Source organism: Bombina bombina, chromosome 1 (assembly GCF_027579735.1).
Source record: "Bombina bombina isolate aBomBom1 chromosome 1, aBomBom1.pri, whole genome shotgun sequence".
In the NCBI taxonomy this organism is placed as follows: domain Eukaryota; kingdom Metazoa; phylum Chordata; class Amphibia; order Anura; family Bombinatoridae; genus Bombina; species Bombina bombina.
Genome location: NC_069499.1, coordinates 932,286,834 through 932,307,272, shown reverse-complemented (window position 1 = coordinate 932,307,272; position 20,439 = coordinate 932,286,834). Strand labels below are relative to the sequence as shown.

General features: G+C 40.4%; 1 protein-coding gene across 1 annotated transcript in view; it reads left to right on the top strand.

The window, feature by feature from the left end:
• The window catches only part of CSNK2A1 (casein kinase 2 alpha 1), a 98,693-nt gene that overhangs the window by 40,822 nt on the left and 37,432 nt on the right, over positions 1–20,439 (top strand). The window contains 4 exon segments of the mRNA XM_053700347.1: positions 2,091–2,150; positions 3,752–3,835; positions 3,924–4,034; positions 4,110–4,211. Of these exon segments, the coding sequence (XP_053556322.1) occupies positions 2,091–2,150; positions 3,752–3,835; positions 3,924–4,034; positions 4,110–4,211 (357 nt within the window).

Below are 20,439 nucleotides of genomic sequence, written 5' to 3'. Positions count from 1 at the left end.
CAAACAGGAGACAGCTTCTGTAATTCTCATTGCTCCTGCGTGGCCTCGCAGGACTTGGTATGCCGATCTGGTGGACATGTCACACCATGTGACATTGAGGCAGGACCTTCTCATTCAGGGACCCTTCCATCAACTGAATCTGGTTTCTCTGCATCTGACTGCTTGGAGATTTAAATGCTTGATTTTATCTAAGCGGGGTTTTTTCTGATTCGGCCATTGATACTTTGATTCAGGCACGTATGCCTGTCACTAGAAAGATCTACCATAAGATATGGCGTAAATATCATTGGTGCGAATCCAAGGGCTACTCATGGAGTAGAGTTAGGATTTCTAGGATTTTATCTTTTCTCCAAGAAGGATTGGAGAAAGGGTTGCCAGCAAGTTCCTTAAAGGGACAAATTTCTGCTTTGTCAATTTTGCTACACAAGCGTCTGGCAGATATTCCCGACGTTCAGTCTTTTTGTCAGGCTTTGACTAGAATCAAGCCTGTGTTCAGACCAATTGCTCCACCCTGGAGTTTGAATTTAGTTCTTAATGTTCTTCAAGGGGTTCCGTTTGAACCCATGCATTCCACAGATATTAAGTTATCTTGGAAGGTTTTATTTTTGGTTGCTATTTCTTCTGCTCGCAGAGTTTCTGAGCCTTCAGCTTTACAATGTGACTCTTATCTTATTTTCCATTCTGATAAGGTGGTTTTACGTACGAAACCTGGTTTCCTTCCTAAGGTTGTTTCTAATAAGAATATTAATCAGGAAATTGTTCTTTCATTGTGTCCTAATCCTCCTCCTAAAAAGGAGTGTCTATTGCATAACTTGGACGTGGTCCGTGCCCTGAAGTTTTACTTGCCAGGCGACTAAGGAATTTCGTCAATCATCTTTATTATTTATTTTTTCTGGAAAACGTAGGGGCCAGAAAGCTACGGCTACCTCATTCCTTTTGGCTGAAGAGTATCATCCGTCTGGCATATGAGACTGCTGGACAGCAGCCTCCTGAAAGAATTACGGCTCATTCCACTAGGGCTGTGGCTTCTTCATGGGCATTTAAAAATGATGCTTCTGTTGAACAGATTTGCAAGGCTGCAACTTGGTTGCCTCTTCACACTTTTTCCAAATTTTACAAATTTGATACTTTTGCTTCATCTGAGGCTGTTTTTGGGAGAAAGGTTCTTCAAACAGTGGTGCCTTCTGTTTAGGTTACTGTCTTGTCCCTCCCTTTCATCCGTGTCTATAGCTTTGGTATTGTATCCCATAAGTAAGGATGAAATCTGTGGACTTGTCATATCTTGTAAAAGGAAATGTATGCTTACCTGATAAATTTTATTTCTTTTACGATATGACGAGTCCACGGCCCACCCTGTCATTTCTAAGACAGGTATGTATTTATTTTTATTAAACTTCGGTCACCTCTGCACCTTTGGCTTTTCCTTTCTCTTCCTAACTTCAGTCGAATGACTGGAGTGGGAGGAAGGGAGGAGCTATATATACAGCTCTGCTGTGGTTGCTCTTTGCCTCCTCCTGCTGACCAGGAGGCGTAATCCCATAAGTAAGGATGAAATCCGTGGACTCGTCATATCGTAAAAAATAAATTTATTAGGTAAGCATAAATTTACCTTTTAGTTTGTGTGTTTTTAATGGGAAAGTGAACTTGGGTATACAGCAAATAAGAATTAATTTCCTTTAAAGTTGGTGTAGGATCTTTCTTTAAAAAAGCCCTCACTGGAATTTTTGATTTCTTTTTAAATTTCTGGTTTACACAGCTATTAGCAATTACTGTCATATCGTATTGAAATTTCTAGTATAGGAAGACGTATTAACAGGGAAGGCAGCTATTTCAAATGGTAAAGAAGATATTTGCAAAATGCCCTTTAGGTGTCCTGGTGGTACATGAGTTTATCGTACCTTGATTTAAATGTCTTGTTACTTAACATTTTGCACTGAAAGCTTTATAGTCCTCAGGAGTCTAGGCTTGTAAGATTAGATTTTGAGTAATGACTGTTTAGGATTTTGTTTTGTTAACTGCAATGATCCTTTTTTTTTTTTTTTTTTATAAGTGATAATGTGCTTAATGCTGTGTAATTTGCTTTCATACAGCAGTTGTATCAGACTCTCACAGATTACGATATTAGATTCTACATGTATGAGATATTAAAGGTAAGTGTCTTATTTATATATTTGATCAAGCATTGAGACACATCCCACTGATTTTTTTTTTTTTTTTTTTGAGGGGGGTGAGGTGCAGTTATTGGGCATATGGCCCTGTTTGACTTGTGTCCCATTAACTTCATGATTCTGATAGCATGCCTTTATTAAAAACAACTTTCTAATTTACTTGCACACTGAGGCACCAGCTCTTACTAAAATTGAGTATGTGCAAGAATTTAAAGAATGTGATTGGCTGCTGGTACAGTGTGCAAGTAAAATGGAAGTATAATTTTTCAGAAAACAATCTACTGTATTGGTCCTTTAGTGGGTTTGTGGTATACCTACTAGAAGAACAAAATAAGTTCAGCTTTACATGGGTGTTAAAGTAACATGCAACTAAAATAAGGCATTTAGGGTTTTTTTGTTCCTTTTGCTAAAATTTGTTTATACTTGTGGAGTCGCTGTCCTCCAGCAGAATCACTGGAGTGTCCCTTACCAAGCAGAGAGTAATCTGTCCCTCGGCATGTTGTACAAACTTGCACGTCGTCTTACAAAAGTAAAATATACAGCTTAATCTAGCTTTGGTATTGCAGGATTGAAAGTTTGGTGTTTTTAATGTCAATTTAATACATCTCATGGATGAGTGGGTGGTGGCTGCTCTAAAGTGTGGCAACAAGATATCGGGTTTTGGCAGACACTTATTAGAAAAAATAGATCTATACAAAATATGCTAGATGTTACAAACAAATCTGTATAAAACCGCTGCCTTCTATCGGTCTCTCCCTAAAGGCTGCTACGGAATAGTGGGTATGGAGTATAGAGGCACAGGTCTGTCCTTATCTGGTGCTCCGATTAAGCCTGGGAATACAAGTGCTTTGCTTTTTATTTGTGTAGATCAACACAAAGGTGCTTTCAAATTTTACTGCTCTTGAGAAAGACGAATATATAGTTGAAACGCGTAGAGCTATTTATAAGCGCTTTTATACTTGTCCTTAGTGACACATTTTAAATAAATGATTTGTTTTTGTAAGGAATATTTGTTTTGCTGCCTTTGGAATTATTATACCGTGACCAGAAGTACTATAAGAGGAGCCGGATTTTGATTATTTTGGAGTGAGTATACTACACATTATATACACTGTGTAATACCACACTTTGAGCATAAATCTATTTGCAGTTACATCTTAACCAGAAGAGACCATATACAGTATACATGTTATACTTAAACGAAGAAGCCGGACTCTGAATTTTTCAGAGTAAGTATACCGCACTAATTATATGGTGTTGATCTTCACAAATAAAAAGCAAAGCACTTGTATTCCCAGGCTTAATCGGAGCACCAGATAAGGACAGACCTGTGCCTCTATACTCCATACCCACTTTGGCAGTAACTTGCAATCCCTGTCAGATGGTGATTGGAGTGCATGAATGTCTTAAAATTGAGGATGTTGCAGCACTGCGTATTATGTTAGTATGTTTTATAAAATTATAAGTAAACAATGTTTGAAAAGGGTCCTTGGTAAAGATAATGTGGGGTGTGAGGGTAATTTTAGATGCTATTGGAGGAAGGTGGTCCATTGGGTGTTTACTTATTTTGCTATCTCCTTTAGGCTCTGGACTATTGTCACAGTATGGGCATAATGCATAGAGATGTAAAGCCTCACAATGTTATGATTGATCATGAACACAGAAAGGTATGTGAAACCACCCGGAGTCATATGCTGCAGCTTTCACCTACATTTACCATATCCCCCTAAATACATTTTGTTCTCCTTCCTTCAGCTGCGTCTTATAGACTGGGGTCTGGCTGAGTTTTATCATCCTGGGCAGGAGTACAATGTGAGAGTTGCCTCCAGATACTTCAAAGGACCTGAGCTCCTTGTAGATTATCAGGTAAGTGGAAGCTCATCCTGCTTAATTACATGGCATTATGGCTGTTCAGGAATTAACATGGGTTGCCTTTTACAGATGTATGACTATAGTCTGGACATGTGGAGCTTGGGCTGCATGCTGGCCAGTATGATCTTCAGGAAGGAGCCATTCTTCCATGGACATGACAACTATGACCAGGTGAGAAGCTGTATGCATCCTAATGCAGTCTTTGTAAGATGTAAACCTATTTTGAAGCTCTCATGGGAAATCCTGTCTCTAAATGCATAAGGTCTCAAGTGAAGTTAAAGGGACATTCCGGTCAAAATTTAAATGCACATAGATAAATTACATCTTTGAATAAAAACACATTTGCAATTTACACTTATATGCTAAAATGCTTCTAATAGGTTTTCACTGTTTTAGTATTTACATTTTTCTCTGCACGTGAAGCATAGCTAGATATTCTCAGGGCACCATCATTTTAAATACTGCAGCTGCTCTTAGCATCAGTGGAGCTTGTATCATGTCGGCAATTAGCAAATTGAGTCATTGCCAGGTGGTACAAACACATTAAGCTCTCTTAACAAGTGCTTTGTTTAAAATGCTAGTGCACGGTGCATATTTGAATACACATTTTGAAGCAGCTACAGCTTTTATTTGAAACATTTTTGCTAATATATGTATATTACAAAATGCTTCTATTCAAAACTGAAATACATCCATGTGGATTCCAATTTTGGCTGGAACGTCCCTTTAAACTTTATTGCTTTACCTGCAGGTATGAAAAGACATGTTTAGATATTTGTCAGGTATTTGTAGAGCGCCAACAGATTCCGCAGCGCTATAAACATAGGGTATACAAGATAACATTTACAGTGATCAAATGGGTAGAGGGCCCTGCTGAGCTGCGCTGTTGTAGTCGGCTCCTATAAAGGTGAACTACAGTCAGGCTCAAAGGCTTACATGCTTAAAGCACAGTCAAGTCCCAAAAAAACTTTCATGATTTAAATAGGGAATGTATTTTTAAACAACTTTCCAATTTACTTTTATCACCAATTTTGCTTTGTTCTTTTGGTATTCTTAGTTGAAAGATAATTCTAGGAGGTTCATATGCTAATTTCTTAGACCTTGAAGACTGCCTCTAATCTGAATGCATTTTGAACACTAGAGGGCATTAGTTCATGTGTTTCATATAGATAACATTGAGCTTGTGCACGTGAAGTTACCCTGGAGTGAGCACTGATTTGCTAAAATGCAAATCTGTCAAAAGAACTGAAATAAGAGGGGAGTTTGCAGAGGCTTAGATGCAAGGTAATCACAGAGGTAAAAAGTGTATTTCTATAACAGTGTTGGTTATCCAAAACTGGGGAATGGGTAATAAAAATTTTCTTTTTAAACAATAAGTCTGGTGTTGACTGTCCCTTTAAGGGGTTCAAGGGGAAAGCAGTGGATATAGGGAGGTTATTGTAGATTGTATGCATATCTGAATAGTAGAGTCTTTAGGGAGTACTTGAAGCTTTCAAAACTAGGGGAGAGTCTTGTGGTGCGAGGCAGAGAGTTCCGTAACATGGGAGCCAGTCTGGAGAAGTCTTGTAAATGGGAATGTGACAAGGTAAGAGTGGAGGAGAGTAGGAGATCATTAGCGGAGCCAAAGGACGGGACGGAGAGTATCTGGAGACGAGGTCTGAGATGTAGGGAGGGCAGTGCAGTCGAGGGGTTTGTATGTCAGTGAGAATTTTGTGTTTAACCCTGGAGGCAAGAGGAAGCCAGATGAAGAGCGATGTGTAAGGAAGATGAGCCTGGCAGAGGCATTCATTATGGATTGTAAAGGAGCTAGGCGGCAGCAAGGGAGGCCAGAGAGGATGGAGTTGCAGTAGTCGAGGCGGAAAAGGATGAGAGAGTGGATTTATGGATAGATCTATAGAATGTTTCAGGAGTGTCAGTAATGTTGGTGTATTTATCAGCAGCAGTTGCCACCAATGTTTTACGTATTGTAATTATGAATATTAATAATAGCAGTATAAAATTGTCAGCGATATCTACAATTAATATAGCAGAATTTTGTCAATACACTACAGTAAGATGTTAAATATCTGTAGTGTACCCCAAAATATTTCTAAATATCTATAAATTTGACAAATATTATAAAAAAATATTTATTCTCAATATATAATATTCCTAAATTCTGATCAGTTGATCTTTATATACACCTTGATTATATTTATGTAGTAGCAGAATATCACATATGACAGTTATATCTATCAATTTATCAATACAATATTAAAATATATATCAGGCTATAGAGATTTAGATTAATTATTTTTAAATAGATATTGTCTATTATCCCATGTATGGACACTATTTCTATAAATTAACATTAACTAAAAATGAATCACTTAACAAATATCCTACATTAATTTTACAAGAACAATTTGTATTTAACCTTATTCCAATGCCAAAATATGGACTACTAACTTAACAATGCTTAGTTAATAACAACCAAATATTTCTACATAAATCTTACCAAATCTCAATAAATCTAATAGAACTTCCAGAAAAATATATAAAAAAAAATTCCCCTTCTTTGCATAGTCTCTTTGTCTGAGACAAATTTTACCTTTATCTCTAAATCATCCAATGGAAATACTCTGGGTACGCCCTTTTTAGTCTTAGCTTCTCTCATTGGCCCTTGGAAATGCATATGGTAATTTTAAATCCATGACAATTTAAAATACCCTTTGGTTGCAATTCTCGTATTGAACACCGTGGGGGAAAATAGGCAATGGAATGTAGTTTCATTAGCAAATACTACAGAAAAATATATTTCTCTTGTAAGATGTATCAAGTCCACGGATTCATCCATACTTCTGGGATATTCTCCTTCCCTACAGGAAGTGGCAGAGAGCACCCACAGCAGAGCTGTCTATATAGCTCCACCCCCAGTCATTCTCTCTGCCTGCTTAACTGCTACGAAGGGCAAAGTGAGTGTGGTGACAATGTTAGTTTTTATTTTCTCAAGCAAAAGTTTATTTTAAATGGTACCGGTGTGTACTATTTACTCTGACAGAAAAGGGATGAAGATTTCTGCAAGGAGGATGATGATCTTAGCATTTTGTAACTAAGATCCACTGCTATTCTCACAAGGGCTGAAGAGCACAGGAAAACTTCAGTTGGGGGAACAGTTTGCAGGCTAAACTGCATTAAGGTATGTTCAGTCTATTTTTTTTCTAGACAGACTGTTATTTCTAGAAAAGGCTGGCAATATCCCCATGAGGGAAAGCTAAGCTGTATTCAGTAAAAGAGGAATCCAAGCTTGCATAAAGGGCTCATAGTTACTGGTGACACTGATAGGAAAAAACGTTTTGGTTTAATTACAAATAAAACGTTTTTTGAGGGACTTTAAGGGATCATTGTGGCTTGTTTAAGGGTTATTAACCCACATGCCTAGTTTAAGAAACTCTGGTGTTTTTTAGGTTCCATAACTTCGAGTGATGTAGGAGGGGCCTATTTTCAGTTGCACAGTTTATTTACCTCAGAAGCATCCAGCTACTTCTCCAGAGATTCCTGCTGTATTTGAGGGCTGTAAAGAGGTTTTTTTCCCCACAAATTGTTCCTAAAGGGCAGGTAGGCGCCTCAGCAGAGCTGTGGCAAGGTGCTGAACGTTTTTTTTTTTACCGGTTTGTTCTTTTCAATCCGGTTTTTACATTAAGGGGTTAATTATTTATTTGCATAGTGGTGCAAAGTTACTAAGGCTTTATGATGCTACTGTAAAAATTTTGTTGTGTTTACTGCTTTTTTACACTATATTGCAGAGTTTATGCAGCTTTTTTCTCTTAAAGGCACAGTACCGTTTTTGTTTAAAGTGTTATTTACTTTGATTAAAGTGTTTTCCAAGCTTGCTCGTTACATTACTATAGATAAGGATGAGAAAGAGGCGCACAAATGTGTGTATCTGTATGAACTGAATACAGGTGAACTTCTGGTATTATGCACAGGGTACTCACACAGTATACGAGCACACCAATGTGCTTGTAGAAACGGGCTGGTAATCAGAGCAAACCAGCTGGCTCTCTCCGGTATGCAGCACTCCGCTAACTCCTGGTAGTGGCTTGCTTGTTTATCGGCGTGTACATTCAAGGCAAAAAGTATTTTGTGTAAAACCAAATAACTTTAATATTATTGAATAGCATACAAGCCTTAGAATATAACAATGTCATTAAAACAAAAAATGATATAATCCGGTTGACTGTCCCTTTAAAGTGAAACAAGGCAGTTATAGCTTTCTTTTCAGTGTTTAAAATCTTGAAAACATGTTTGAACTAACATATATTAGGGGTGCAATAGTGCTACGTTTAGTTTAACACTAGCACAGCAAGTATTCAATTAGTATTCAATAAATACTGTACCTGTAAAATAGTGACAATTACTGTAGTAAAATTTGCCAGACTAGCACTGAGACAAAGATTGCACTGCAATGCTGTTAACAGAGTGAACTAAGCATAACAAAATAGTGCCATTCACTTTTTTCGCAATCTCACGATGATTACAGCACTGTTTCAAAATCCTTGAAGGTTGAACTTCAGCTCCACAAAGCGCTGTATTAGCGAAGCGCTGTAAAGTGAGGTATGTCTGTGTGTATATGTATATGTGTATATATGTGTGTGTGTGTGTGTATATATATATATATATATATATATATATATATATATGTATGCAACTTCTCTGTTGGTAGCATACGTGGGGAATTCTACTGCTGGCACAAACGTTAAGCCACTGTAGCTTGCAAAGGAAGGTTAAATAATGGCTCTGTTACTGGAAACAGTGATGGTTTAAACTACTGCTCAGTGTATTACAAGTAGATAAGGGTTAAAGAAACATTAAACCCAAATTGTAAGCTGCTTAAATTTGTACCTGCTTTTCTGTGAAGAATTTTGCAATGAATAAAGCAGCTTTTTGTCCATTCAGAATATTTTGTTTTCACTGATTTCCCTGTCTCTCAGAACAAAATCACAAGCTCATACACAGAGATGGCATTAACTCTGTTTGCCCATGTGCAGTTAAAGGGACATTATACACTAGTTTTTTTTTTTTTTTTTTTTTTTTTTTGCATAAATGTTTTGTACATAATTTTTTTTTTTTTTTTTGCATAAATGTTTTGTACATAATTTTTTTTTTTTTTTTTTTTTTTTTATATAGCCCATCTGGGAGTGATTTTATCTATTTTTTAACAATTGTATAGTTTTGCTTTTAAATAATGTGCTGATTTTCAGACTTCTAATCGAGCCCCAATGTATCGGATGTATACTGATGTCTACATATTCAAGCTTAGTCCTGTTTGTCTAATAGGTCTTTTCATATGCAGGGTAGGGGGGAGTGTCTGCTCATTCTGATTTCCCAGCCCCTTAAACTGGGTGTCCCAGCCTAACCTCAAACAGTGCTAAACTGGGAACTTCTAAGGAAGTTTTAAAAAGGTTTTATACTGGGTTATCAGTATCTGCATATTCGTGTCTATTACATGCAGTTTATATGAAAATTGGAGTATACTGTCACTTTAAGAGACTGATAGTCTGCCCTCTTCTATCCTCAATGTGGTTTAGCACATATTCAGCTTACTTAAAGTGGTGGTAAATTTGTCCTGTTTACTAAAACGTACTTCATAAATGCTTAATATGCCAAGTTAAACCGCTAACTTATTAAATAGTAGATTTTATATAATTTTAATCATTAATTCTACTTATTGCCGCTCGTTCCTCCGCCCCCTAATGTTTCCTGGTTGAATGGGTCTGTGACAGAGAGCGTCCCACCCACACACTACATATTGTGGAATGGGCGTTCACTAGCCTGATTAATAATTATGCTATGCACTTTTTAATTAAGTATATCCCAAATATTCTTAAATTATACTCATTTGTATGTCTATTTGGAAAGCAAGAGCTTACATATTACATTTAATATAAATATAATATTTAACTTATTAAAATAAAGTGGTGAGACAATTTCTAAAACTAGTATATATTTTCAGCATTTTGTTAGGATAATCTTTCCTTTTCAGTAAAATGTATATTTATTACAATATTGCCGTGCTGTTTATTCTAAGATTTTATTCCGGGTTCACGTAGTGTAGTAAGTATTCTGTTCACTATAAAGTACTGTGGATAAATGACATAGCTGGGATTCCCTTGAATGTTCATAGTGCATATGCTTCGGAACACATGCATGTGCAAATGGGCGTATTGGTTACTTGGACACCAAATGGCCCACTATTGGTTTTCAGCAAAAATCAACAAAAAATGCGGATATGGGCTGACTAACAGAGACAGAGGTTTGCAAGTAAAAGCAAGAATAAAGTGATTATGCATTTTCATTAAAAAAATTATGAATGAAAATTAACTTCATTTTATTAGTTATTACATTCTTCTTCGCTGATAGGTAGTTGTTAATCACTTTAAAGAGTCCACCCAACAGGGTTATATTTGTATAGTTTTTAAACAATAACCGTTTTGGTGTAGACTGTCCCTTTTTTAATTAGTAAAAGGTATTTCTTTCTAATGACACGTTGAGTCCACGGATCATCTCTAATTACTTTAAGGAATATCTCTCCTGGCCAGCAGGATGAGGCAAAGAGCACCACGACAAATCTAAGTATCGCCTCCCTTCCCTCCAACCCCAGTCATTCTCTTTGCCTACGTTTAAAAGCGAGGAGGTGGTAAAGTTTAGGTGTCTGAAAGAAGATTCTTCAATCAAGATTTTATTATTTTAAAGCAGAGCAAGTTTGTTCTGCTCCTTCCTGGGGTTTAGCCATAGCCCATGTCAGTCTCTTCAGTACATCAATGGTGGCTTTTAAGCAATTGGGAACTTGTGGGGTATAATCCTCACTGCGCCTCCCAAATAGTTGTTGCTGCCCTAACTTGAAAGCCTGAGTAAGATTACTCAGTCTTTCTTTTTTTCCACAGGTCTATGTGAGGGAGAATGCCTCTCAAACCTAGTGAGCTGCCCTGCTGCCAGGGAGATTTACATTAAGGTAAGTGCTAAATTTTATTTTTCTAAGTAGGAAAAAAATATTGGCACTTTAACAGTTAGCTCTGTATGGGACATAAGATGCATTAATCCTATTATGGGTTAATATGATAATGTGAGGCAGTTTGTGCAGGCACTGGGGATGAGAGGACTCCTTTTTTTTAATAGGCTGTTTGGTTTTTGTTTCTGGTGTTTTCCGGTCAGGGTGGTAGTATGTTACTTGTTCTCGGTGGCTTTACTTTCATAGTGGAGGTTATTGCCGGCCAGGAAGGGGCGGGCCTTTTCTGAAGTGGCAAGAGTTTTTGTGTGGTGTGTGTTTTTTTTTTTTTTTTTTTTAACTAATCACTTCCTGAGTGCCGGAAGGGTGACTTACTTTTGTTGCGGCTGTGCGTTCAGTGAGAGCGGTCGCTGGATACCGGGCAGCTCTGGATTGAGTCTGGATTTTCTCTACTATTGACTCCGGCAACCAGCAGGACAGGTAGGCACCTGAGCAGAGCTAGCTGAGGTGTAGAGGCTGTCCGGGGTTTCTATAGATCCGCTGCTTTGCTAGGAAATAGTTACTTTAAAATATAAAGGGAAAGTAACTTTTTTTTTTTTTTTTTTTTTTTTGCCATAAGTTTTAAAGTTGAATAAAAGTGTTTTTATTTTTTATTTAATTTATTGAGTAAAGATGGACCAAGAGGCCCTACAAAATGCTAATACTTTTGTGTGTTTTGATGCTAATGCGGAACCACCAATCCCCTTTTTGTTTCTCATGTATTGAGAGAACATTGCATTACAGGGATAGACTTTTTGAATCTGAGCCATCATTGTCTAAGGCGGATGTTGTTCAGTGGTCTCCTGTTCAAGATATGCTTTCTCCTCAAGTGTCCCACATTATTGTCTACACATGCAGTGCCCTGCGCTCTCTCACACTCCGGTTGGAGTTGCGTTGCAAGATATTGCTACCCACATATCTTCTGCAGTAACTGATGCGCTGTCTGCTTTTCCCATGCTGCAGGGAAAGCACAAGAGGAAATCTAAGGAATCGGTGAGTACGGTTTCTGTGAGTCGTGGCTATTCTGAATGTTCCTTCCCAGAAGTCTGAGGAAGATACTTCGGTAGCATCTGAGGGTGAAATCTCACTCAGTGTAATTCCTTCTTCTGATGCTAAAGTAGTATCCTTCAGGTTTAAGCTGGAACACCTCCGTTTGTTACTTAAGGAGGTTTTGGCTACCTTGGACGACTCCGACACTACTGTCGTAGTCAATCATAAAAAGTCTAGTAAGCTAATAAAAGTACTTTGATGTACCTTCCATGGTGGTTTTCCCTGTACCAGACTGGGCTACAGAGATTACCCAGGAATGGGAGACCTGGTATCCCTTTTTCTCCATCCCCCAATTTAAGGTTTCCAATAGCTGACTCTATCAAGGAGTCTTGGCAGACGGTCCACAAGGTGGAAGGGGCAATTTCCACTTTGGCTAAGAAAACCACTATTCCCATAGAGGATAGCTGTTCCTTAAAAGGGACAGTCTAGGCCAAAATAAACTTTCATGATTCAGATAGAGAATGTCATTTTAAACAATTTTCGAATTTACTTTTATCAACCATTTTGCTTTGTTCTCTTGGTATTCTTAGTTGAAAGCTTAACCTAGGAGGTTCATATGCTAATTTCTTAGACCTTGAAGGCCACCTCTTTTCAGAATGCATTTGAACAGTTTTTCACCACTAGAGGGTGTTCATGTATTTCATATAGATAACACTGCTTGTGCACGTGACGTTATTTGGGAGCAGGCACTGATTGGCTAAACTGCAAGTCTGTCAAAATAACTGAAATAAAGGGACAGTTTGCAGAGGCTTAGATACAAGATAATCACAGAGGTTAAAAGTAAATTAATATAACTGTTGGTTATGCAAAACTGGGGAGTGGGTAATAAAGGGATTATCTATTTTTTTAAAACAATAAAAATTCTGGTGTAGACTGTCCCTTTAAGGATCCTATGGATAAGAAGTTGGAAAGGTTACTTAAAAAGATGTATGTACACCAAGGTTTACAATGGCAACCTGTGGTGTGTATTGCTACCGTCACCAGTGTGGCGGCATACTGGTTTGATGCGTTGTCTGATTCTATTCAGACAGATACTCCCCTTGAAAAGATCCAGGGTAGGATCAAGGCTCTTAAGTTGGCCAATTCCTTTGTTACGGATGCTTCCCTACAGGTTATTAAGTTGGGAACAAAGATTTCTGGTTTTGCCATACTGGCCCGCAGAGCTTTATGGCTGAAGTCCTGGTCTGCGGAAGTGTCGTCTAAGCTTTTGGCGATTCCCTACAAGGCTAAGACCTTGTTTGGGCCGGGCTTGGCTGAAATTATTTCAGACATTACGTGAGGAAAGGGTCATTTCCTCCCTCGGGATAAGAGGAATAAGCAGAAAGGACGTCAGAGTAATTTTCGTTCTTTTCGAAACTTCAAAGGTAAGCCTTTCTCTCCCTTTGCCAAGCAGGAACTATCCAAGCCTTCATGGAGGTCCAACCAGTCTTGGAACAAGGGAAAAGCAGTCTAAGAAGCCCATTAATGACTCAAAGAAAGCATGAAGGGTCGGCCCCTGATCTGGGACTGGATCTTGTGGGGGCAGACTTTCTTTCGCTCAGGTCTGGGTCCGGGATGTTCCGGATCCCTGGGCGGTGGACATTGTGTCCCAGGGATACAAACTAGAGTTCAAGACCTTTCCTCCCATGGGGCAGGTTTCTGCTCTCAAGATTATCTGTAGACAAGATAAAGTGTCGTTCTTACTGTCCCCGGGACCTTTCCGACCTGGGAGTGATAGTTCCTGTTCCAGTGCAGGAACAGGGTCTGGGATTCTACTCCAGTCTGTTTTGTGGTTCTCAAAAAAGGGATCTTTTAGACCTCAAAAGTCTTAAGTTCCTTAGAGTATCATCCTCCAAGATGGAAACTATTCGTTCCATTCTTCCCTTGGTTCAAGAGGGTCAATTCATGACAGTAGATTTAAAGGATGCATACCTGCATGTTCTCATCCACAGGGATCATCGCAAGTTTTTGAGGTTCGCTTTTCTAGACAAACACTTCCAGTTTGTGGGTCTTTCATTTGGCCTTGCCACAGCTCCCCGAATTTTCTCAAAGGTCCTGGGAGCCTTGTTGGCAGTGCTCCGGTTGCAGGCCATTGCAGTGGTGCCTTATATCTGGACGACATTCTGGTTCAGGCACCATCCTTTCAACAAGCAAACTCCCACACAGATGTGGAAGGTGAATTTGGGAAAGAGTTCCTTGATTCCAGCTACAAGGGTAGTGTTCTTGGGAACCATAATAGATTCCTTATCAATGAAAATATTTCTCCAACATAGGTGTGTCCGGTCCACGGCGTCATCCTTACTTGTGGGATATTCTCTTCCCCAACAGGAAATGGCAAAGAGCCCAGCAAAGCTGGTCACATGATCCCTCCTAGGCTCCGCCTACCCCAGTCATTCTCTTTGCCGTTGTACAGGCAACATCTCCACGGAGATGGCTTAGAGTTTTTTAGTGTTTAACTGTAGTTTTTATTATTCAATCAAGAGTTTGTTATTTTGAAATAGTGCTGGTATGTACTATTTACTCAGAAACAGAAAGGAGATGAAGATTTCTGTTTGTATGAGGAAAATGATTTTAGCAACCGTCACTAAAATCCATGGCTGTTCCACACAGGACTGTTGAGAGCAATTAACTTCAGTTGGGGGAACAGTGTGCAGTCTCTTGCTGCTTGAGGTATGACACATTCTAACAAGACGATGTAATGCTGGAAGCTGTCATTTTCCCTATGGGATCCGGTAAGCCATGTTTATTACGATCGTAAATAAGGGCTTCACAAGGGCTTATTAAGACTGTAGACTTTTTCTGGGCTAAATCGATTCATTATTAACACATATTTAGCCTTGAGGAATCATTTTATCTGGGTATTTTGATATAATAATATCGGCAGGCACTGTATTAGACACCTTATTCTTTAGGGGCTTTCCCAAAGCATAAGCAGAGCCTCATTTTCGCGCCGGTGTGGCGCACTTGTTTTTGAGAGGCATGGCATGCAGTCGCATGTGAGAGGAGCTCTGATACTTAGAAAAGACTTTCTGAAGGCGTCATTTGGTATCGTATTCCCCTTTGGGCTTGGTTGGGTCTCAGCAAAGCAGATACCAGGGACTGTAAAGGGGTTAAAGTTTAAAACGGCTCCGGTTCCGTTATTTTAAGGGTTAAAGCTTCCAAATTTGGTGTGCAATACTTTTAAGGCTTTAAGACACTGTGGTGAAAATTTGGTGAATTTTGAACAATTCCTTCATGTTTTTTCGCAATTGCAGTAATAAAGTGTGTTCAGTTTAAAATTTAAAGTGACAGTAACGGTTTTATTTTAAAACGTTTTTTGTACTTTGTTATCAAGTTTATGCCTGTTTAACATGTCTGAACTACCAGATAGACTGTGTTCTGAATGTGGGGAAGCCAGAATTCCTATTCATTTAAATAAATGTGATTTATGTGATAATGACAATGATGCCCAAGATGATTCCTCAAGTGAGGGGAGTAAGCATGGTACTGCATCATTCCCTCCTTCGTCTACACGAGTCTTGCCCACTCAGGAGGCCCCTAGTACATCTAGCGCGCCAATACTCCTTACTATGCAACAATTAACGGCTGTAATGGATAATTCTGTCAAACATTTTAGCCAAAATGAACACTTATCAGCGTAAGCGCGGCTGCTCTGTTTTAGATACTGAAGAGCATGACGACGCTGATATTAATATTTCTGAAGGGCCCCTAACCCAGTCTGATGGGGCCAGGGAGGTTTTGTCTGAGGGAGAAATTACTGATTCAGGGAACATTTCTCAACAGGCTGAACCTGATGTGATTGCATTTAAATTTAAGTTGGAACATCTCCGCATTCTGCTTAAGGAGGTATTATCCACTCTGGATGATTGTGACAAGTTGGTCATCCCAGAGAAACTATGTAAAATGGACAAGTTCCTAGAGGTGCCGGGGCTCCCAGAAGCTTTTCCTATACCCAAGCGGGTGGCGGACATTGTTAATAAAGAATGGGAAAGGCCCGGTATTCCTTTCGTCCCTCCCCCCATATTTAAAAAATTGTTTCCTATGGTCGACCCCAGAAAGGACTTATGGCAGACAGTCCCCAAGGTCGAGGGAGCGGTTTCCACTTTAAACAAACGCACCACTATACCCATAGAGGATAGTTGTGCTTTCAAAGATCCTATGGATAAAAAATTAGAAGGTTTGCTTAAAAAGATGTTTGTTCAGCAAGGTTACCTTCTACAACCAATTTCATGCATTGTCCCTGTCGCTACAGCCGCATGTTTCTGGTTCGATGATCTGATAAAGGCGGTCGATAGTGATTCTCCTCCTTTTGAGGAGATTATGGACAGAATCAATGCTCTCAAATTGGCTAATTCTTTCACCCTAGACGCCACTTTGCAATTGGCTAGGTTAGCGGCTAAGAATTCTGGGTTTGCTATTGTGGCGCGCAGAGCGCTTTGGTTGAAATCTTGGTCGGCTGATGCGTCTTCCAAGAACAAGCTACTTAACATTCCTTTCAAGGGGAAAACGCTGTTTGGCCCTGACTTGAAAGAGATTATCTCTGATATCACTGGGGGTAAGGGCCACGCCCTTCCTCAGGATCGGCCTTTCAAGGCAAAAAATAAACCTAATTTTCGTCCCTTTCGTAGAAACGGACCAGCCCAAGGTGCTACGTCCTCTAAGCAAGAGGGTAATACTTCTCAAGCCAAGCCAGCTTGGAGACCAATGCAAGGCTGGAACAAGGGAAAGCAGGCCAAGAAACCTGCCACTGCTACCAAGACAGCATGAAATGTTGGCCCCCGATCCGGGACCGGATCTGGTGGGGGGCAGACTCTCTCTCTTCGCTCAGGCTTGGGCAAGAGATGTTCTGGATCCTTGGGCGCTAGAAATAGTCTCCCAAGGTTATCTTCTGGAATTCAAGGGACTTCCCCCAAGGGGGAGGTTCCACAGGTCTCAGTTGTCTTCAGACCACATAAAAAGACAGGCATTCTTACATTGTGTAGAAGACCTGTTAAAAATGGGAGTGATTCATCCTGTTCCATTAAGAGAACAAGGGATGGGGTTCTACTCCAATCTGTTCATAGTTCCCAAAAAAGAGGGAACGTTCAGACCAATCTTAGATCTCAAGATCTTAAACAAGTTTCTCAAGGTTCCATCGTTCAAGATGGAAACCATTCGAACTATTCTTCCTTCCATCCAGGAAGGTCAATTCATGACCACGGTGGATTTAAAGGATGCGTATCTACATATTCCTATCCACAAGGAACATCATCGGTTCCTAAGGTTCGCATTCCTGGACAAACATTACCAGTTCGTGGCGCTTCCTTTCGGATTAGCCACTGCTCCAAGGATTTTCACAAAGGTACTAGGGTCCCTTCTAGCTGTGCTAAGACCAAGGGGCATTGCTGTAGTACCTTACTTGGACGACATTCTGATTCAAGCGTCGTCCCTTCCTCAAGCAAAGGCTCACACGGACATTGTCCTGGCCTTTCTCAGATCTCACGGATGGAAAGTGAACGTGGAAAAGAGTTCTCTATCCCCGTCAACAAGGGTTCCCTTCTTGGGAACAATAATAGACTCCTTAGAAATGAGGATTTTTCTGACAGAGGCCAGAAAAACAAAACTTCTAGACTCTTGTCGGATACTTCATTCCGTTCCTCTTCCTTCCATAGCTCAGTGCATGGAAGTGATCGGGTTGATGGTAGCGGCAATGGACATAGTTCCTTTTGCGCGCATTCATCTAAGACCATTACAACTGTGCATGCTCAGTCAGTGGAATGGGGACTATACAGACTTGTCTCCGAAGATACAAGTAAATCAGAGGACCAGAGACTCACTCCGTTGGTGGCTGTCCCTGGACAACCTGTCAAAAGGGATGACATTCCGCAGACCAGAGTGGGTCATTGTCACGACCGACGCCAGTCTGATGGGCTGGGGCGCGGTCTGGGGATCCCTGAAAGCTCAGGGTCTTTGGTCTCGGGAAGAATCTCTTCTACCGATAAATATTCTGGAACTGAGAGCGATATTCAATGCTCTCAAGGCTTGGCCTCAGCTAGCGAGGGCCAAGTTCATACGGTTTCAATCAGACAACATGACAACTGTTGCGTACATCAACCATCAGGGGGGAACAAGGAGTTCCCTAGCGATGGAAGAAGTGACCAAAATCATTCTATGGGCGGAGTCTCACTCCTGCCACCTGTCCGCTATCCACATCCCAGGAGTGGAAAATTGGGAAGCGGATTTTCTGAGTCGTCAGACATTGCATCCGGGGGAGTGGGAACTCCATCCGGAAATCTTTGCCCAAGTCACTCAGCTGTGGGGCATTCCAGACATGGATCTGATGGCCTCTCGTCAGAACTTCAAAGTTCCTTGCTACGGGTCCAGATCCAGGGATCCCAAGGCGGCTCTAGTGGATGCACTAGTAGCACCTTGGACCTTCAAACTAGCTTATGTGTTCCCGCCGTTTCCTCTCATCCCCAGGCTGGTAGCCAGGATCAATCAGGAGAGGGCGTCGGTGATCTTGATAGCTCCTGCGTGGCCACGCAGGACTTGGTATGCAGATCTGGTGAATGTCATCGGCTCCACCTTGGAAGCTACCTTTGAGACGAGACCTTCTTGTTCAGGGTCCGTTCGAACATCCGAATCTGGTTTCACTCCAGCTGACTGCTTGGAGATTGAACGCTTGATTTTATCGAAGCGAGGGTTCTCAGATTCTGTTATCGATACTCTTGTTCAGGCCAGAAAGCCTGTAACTAGAAAGATTTACCACAAAATTTGGAAAAAATATATATGTTGGTGTGAATCTAAAGGATTCCCTTGGGACAAGGTTAAGATTCCTAGGATTCTATCCTTCCTTCAAGAAGGATTGGAAAAAGGATTATCTGCAAGTTCCCTGAAGGGACAGATTTCTGCCTTGTCGGTGTTACTTCACAAAAAACTGGCTGCTGTGCCAGATGTTCAAGCCTTTGTTCAGGCTCTGGTTAGAATTAAGCCTGTTTACAAACCTTTGACTCCTCCTTGGAGTCTCAATTTAGTTCTTTCAGTTCTTCAGGGGGTTCCGTTTGAACCCTTGCATTCCGTTGATATTAAGTTATTATCTTGGAAAGTTTTGTTTTTAGTTGCAATTTCTTCTGCCAGAAGAGTTTCAGAATTATCTGCTCTGCAGTGTTCTCCTCCTTATCTGGTGTTCCATGCAGATAAGGTGGTTTTACGTACTAAACCTGGTTTTCTTCCAAAAGTTGTTTCTAACAAAAACATTAACCAGGAGATTATCGTACCTTCTCTGTGTCCGAAACCAGTTTCAAAGAAGGAACGTTTGTTGCACAATTTGGATGTTGTTCGCGCTCTAAAATTCTATTTAGATGCTACAAAGGATTTTAGACAAACATCTTCCTTGTTTGTTGTTTATTCCGGTAAAAGGAGAGGTCAAAAAGCAACTTCTACCTCTCTCTCTTTTTGGATTAAAAGCATCATCAGATTGGCTTACGAGACTGCCGGACGGCAGCCTCCCGAAAGAATCACGGCTCATTCCACTAGGGCTGTGGCTTCCACATGGGCCTTCAAGAACGAGGCTTCTGTTGATCAGATATGTAGGGCAGCGACTTGGTCTTCACTGCACACTTTTACCAAATTTTACAAGTTTGATACTTTTGCTTCTTCTGAGGCTATTTTTGGGAGAAAGGTTTTGCAAGCCGTGGTGCCTTCCATTTAGGTGACCTGATTTGCTCCCTCCCTTCATCCGTGTCCTAAAGCTTTGGTATTGGTTCCCACAAGTAAGGATGACGCCGTGGACCGGACACACCTATGTTGGAGAAAACAGAATTTATGTTTACCTTATAATTTACTTTCTCCAAGGGTGTGTCCGGTCCACGGCCCGCCCTGGTTTTTTTAATCAGGTCTGATAATTTATTTTCTTTAACTACAGTCACCACGGTACCATATGGTTTCTCCTATGCAAATATTCCTCCTTAACGTCGGTCGAATGACTGGGGTAGGCGGAGCCTAGGAGGGATCATGTGACCAGCTTTGCTGGGCTCTTTGCCATTTCCTGTTGGGGAAGAGAATATCCCACAAGTAAGGATGACGCCGTGGACCGGACACACCGTTGGAGAAAGTAATTTATCAGGTAAACATAAATTCTGTTTTCTGACAGAGAGGTCAGAAAAACAAAGATCTTTGATACTTGCCTTGCCCTTCAATCCTCTGCTGTCAGTGGCCCAATGTATGTAAGTAATTGATCTGATGGTAGCTGCCATGGACATTCCGTTTGCCCGGTTCCATCTCAGACCTCTGCAGTTATGCATGCTCAAGCAATGGAACGGGGATTATGCGGATCTGTCTCCGCAATTACATCTGGATCAGGCA